The sequence below is a fragment of the Sapajus apella genome, unplaced genomic scaffold, assembly GCF_009761245.1.
Source record: "Sapajus apella isolate SASKATOON/1434 unplaced genomic scaffold, GSC_monkey_1.0 scaffold122, whole genome shotgun sequence".
NCBI lineage: Eukaryota > Metazoa > Chordata > Mammalia > Primates > Cebidae > Sapajus > Sapajus apella.
Window position 1 is genome coordinate 283,709 of NW_022437062.1, and position 3,274 is coordinate 286,982.

The 3,274-nt window shown below is 60.3% G+C and overlaps 1 protein-coding gene across 1 annotated transcript; it reads right to left on the minus strand.

Annotated features, from left to right (window-relative positions):
* Positions 1-347: 347 nt before the first annotated feature.
* Positions 348-2,519, minus strand: CHST14 (carbohydrate sulfotransferase 14). The gene has a single exon (XM_032261135.1). The coding sequence runs from the start codon at positions 2,287-2,289 to the stop codon at positions 1,159-1,161; it is 1,131 nt and encodes a 376-aa protein (XP_032117026.1). The 5' UTR covers positions 2,290-2,519; the 3' UTR covers positions 348-1,158.
* Between the last annotated feature and the right edge of the window lie 755 nt (positions 2,520-3,274).

The window sequence follows — 3,274 nt, forward strand, 5'->3', positions numbered from 1 at the left end:
AACTTCTCATTCAAGTCTCACTGAGTAAGAAGAGGGGGAGGATCCTGTATCTTCTGTCCACCTGCTTTTTTAGGGAATAATCCATGTATGTATGCTCTGGACCTGAGGCCATTCCTAACTGGGCTTGCCCTTTGGTGACATCCCAGAACCTGAGTCTGTGATCTGGTGTGGCCTATTAGAAAGCCCCCAAAGTCTCCATGGAATGGCAGCGGCCTACTGGACCAACCCAACCAAGTTACATCTTTCTTTCTCTATCTACAAGCTGCCGCCCCGGACATCAGAGATAGGCACCGAGGAGATCTGCTGGGCCCACAGGAGCTCAGAGGGAAATCACAGAAATGCTCACGTTATATATAAAACTGCTTTATTAAAAAGTCAGCTATTAGGAAAACAAAGCCCTTACAAGGGTTCTAACAAAACATACAAATTTTAAATAAATGCATCAGTAAAATGGCAGCCAGATATACCAGCCACAGTTACAACCTCAAAGGCGTTGTGGGGAAGGAAGGATTAGGGAGGACGTTCCTAGAACTCAAGGAGGAGGCTAGGCACAGGGGGTCTTTGGGTGCCTGCAGAGCTGGGTCCTGGAGCTACCAGGCAAGGACCCTGCTTCCGTTTTCCTTTCCTTGGAAAAATGGAAAGAGCTGGCAGGTGTAGGAAATTTTGAGTCTGGAGCAGAAAGGCACAAAAGTCATTTATAAGGTAGGATTGCTCACTCCAGTCCTGAGGCACATGGGATGGATAAATGGGGGATCAGAGCCACAGGGTGACTGGCTCTGGTCCTGCTTGCTTCTGGCTGGTACCATCTCTGAGTTTGGCCACAGGTTAAATTAAGGTAGACTGAGTGGACTGCATAATCCTGGCAGCCTGGGGTCTGGAGCCAGTCTTTAGATCAGATATGTTGCTTCACTGGCAAACTGGTGTCTACCCCCTAAGAGATCCTCCCAGTGAGGAGCAGCAGGCCTCCTGATTAGCCCTGTCCTCTGAGCCACTGTGGGCACCCACCCTGGATAAGGAACTTCCGAGGGCAGTCTCTGCCATCCAGGCATCCTGAGAAGCCCCAAGCCCCAGGGCCAGGGTTTCTCTGAATGACAGGCAGAAGCACAGAAAGCTGGCGTTGAAACCAGTCCCCACCAGCTGCTGGCCCCACATCCATGGTCACTGCTGACACGCCTCCTTGGTGATATTAGGCAGTGGGTAGGCAAAAAGGGAGAAGTCCAGGATATACTTAGGTAGCACATCCTGCAGCAGGGCGCGTGGGGCACTGCACAAGTGGTAATGCAGGCTTTCAGGGCTGGCTGGCCGGTACCAGGCCTGGCGAGCTGGAAATCGGACGTGGGGTGGTGCCCGCACCCACTCCAGCACCTGGTTGGCATCGGCCTCAAGCCTCTCATAGGATCCCACAAAGTCATAGTGCACAGCACAAGGCTGGCACAGGTGGTACACGGGCATCCAATGCTCATTCATGCGCTCAGGGTCCTCATCCACCAGGTATCTCAGGAACTCGGGGAATGTAACATCGTCGCCTGCAGGGCTGGGCCCTGCTCCAGCCCTGTACCGCCTCACGATCTCGGCCCCATAGCGCTGCTGGTACTCTCGGATCTCTCCAAACTTGTTGCGGTAGGCAGAGAGGAGGCGTTCCAAGGGGTCCCGCACAAACAGGAACTTGAAGTAGTGCTGCAAGCGGTAGCGAATCTCCTCAGGCCTCAGGTCTGCCAGGAACACCAGGTCACTGCGGTGGTCCATCTTGAGGCGGACGTCCACGCTGTCCAGGACGCCTGCCAGCACCTTCAGCACCCGCTTCCAGTTAGAGCAGGCCACCTTGGGCACGTAGCAGTAGAGGAAGCGGTAGCGGTCACTCACGAGGATGTGGCGCAGCAGAGTGCGCCGCTGCCCCACCGGCAAGTCCCAAGGGTCCCGGGGCATGCCCGGCTGTCTGCAAACAGTCCTCAGGGTCCTGTTCCGGACGTCCTGCCGCACTTGCAGGTCCGAGTCCCCAGCACTCAGGGACAGGCCCCCAGGCTTGGGGGCTGTCCCGCGCCAGGCTGCGCCCTCGCGGCCGGGGGGGTGCAGGGGCAGGGGCTTCATCTCGGCCAGGATGCCCCGCTCGATCACGAACAGCAGCCCGCTGGAGGCCACGATCACCGCGAACATCAGCATGGACGGCAGCAGCAGGGGCGGCCCCCCAAGCCCTGCCCGGGCCCTGCCCAGAGGGGCCCGCCTCAGCGCCCGGCCCAGGGGCTCGGCGCCATTTGGGGCTGCCAGCGGGGTCAGCGGGCGGGGGAACATGGTGCTCCCGGGGTGGGGGCCTGCGCAGGCCCGGCCGATTTGACGGCGGCCTGGGAGGCGGGCTCGGGCTGGGGGCGGGAGGAGGGTCTGAACCGTGAGGGAGTTGGGGCGGAGAGGGCAGGGGGCGGCCCCGGCGTGTGCAGAGGTGGCTGGCTCCCAGGCTGCGGCGCCGAAGCGGGCGGTGGGCTGCAGGCGGCGGGCGCGGCGAGGGACCTGGGCCGGATGTCCCGCCCGGCAGCTCTCCTCCCCCGGCCCCGCCGTGACACAGGCGCGGGGGCGGGCCCACGCCGGGGGCGGGGAGACAGGCGGGAGCCCCTGTGGGGTGCGGTCTAGGGAGGGCGCGCGCGGACCCCAACCCGGAAGAGGGCCCCTGAGTCAGGGCCATCCCTGTCCTCTGGGCTTGGGGACAAAAGCTGCTGAGACCTCGAAGGCGGAAAAGACTCGAGGCCGCTCTCGTGCAGTGTGTGTCCTTAGGGAGCTGGACAGGGGGAATCTGCCACAAACTCAGGCCTGTCGTAGCCCTGCCTCCACCAACGGGTCTGGAGGCAGGGAGGCTAGCAGCGCTCTCTCTCAGTTCAGACCTGCCGGAGGCTGGTCTTTCCAGCTGGAAGCAGAGTCCTTGGTGTGCTCCCCTTTGCCACCCTTACCTCCCTCCGTCCCACGGGTCGTGGCCGCTCCAGGAAAGAGCAGCAGGACTGTCAGACACTGACCAGTGTCTCCATGGTGACCCCTGTGTTTAGCAATACCTGGGGACTGACTACAGTGCTTGTCCACTAGGTAATGCTAAAATGTCTAGAAAAGGAATCTCCCCTCCTCTGCCTTCTCCCCACTAGGCATGAGGCAGCGGGATAATTGGGGGACTCTGGGGAGGGGCTAATGACACATTGGTCTGTCAGCTGCTGGTGTGACCAACACACATTTGGAAGGGTGAGGAGCTGGTGGCACCTAACAGCAGGGAAACAGCACGCAGTCTCCTTGCCTGGAG

Bases quoted from the DNA above. Each gene is read 5' to 3' on its own strand.
- CHST14 (XM_032261135.1), bottom strand. From the start codon at position 2,289: ATGTTCCCCCGCCCGCTGACCCCGCTGGCAGCCCCAAATGGCGCCGAG.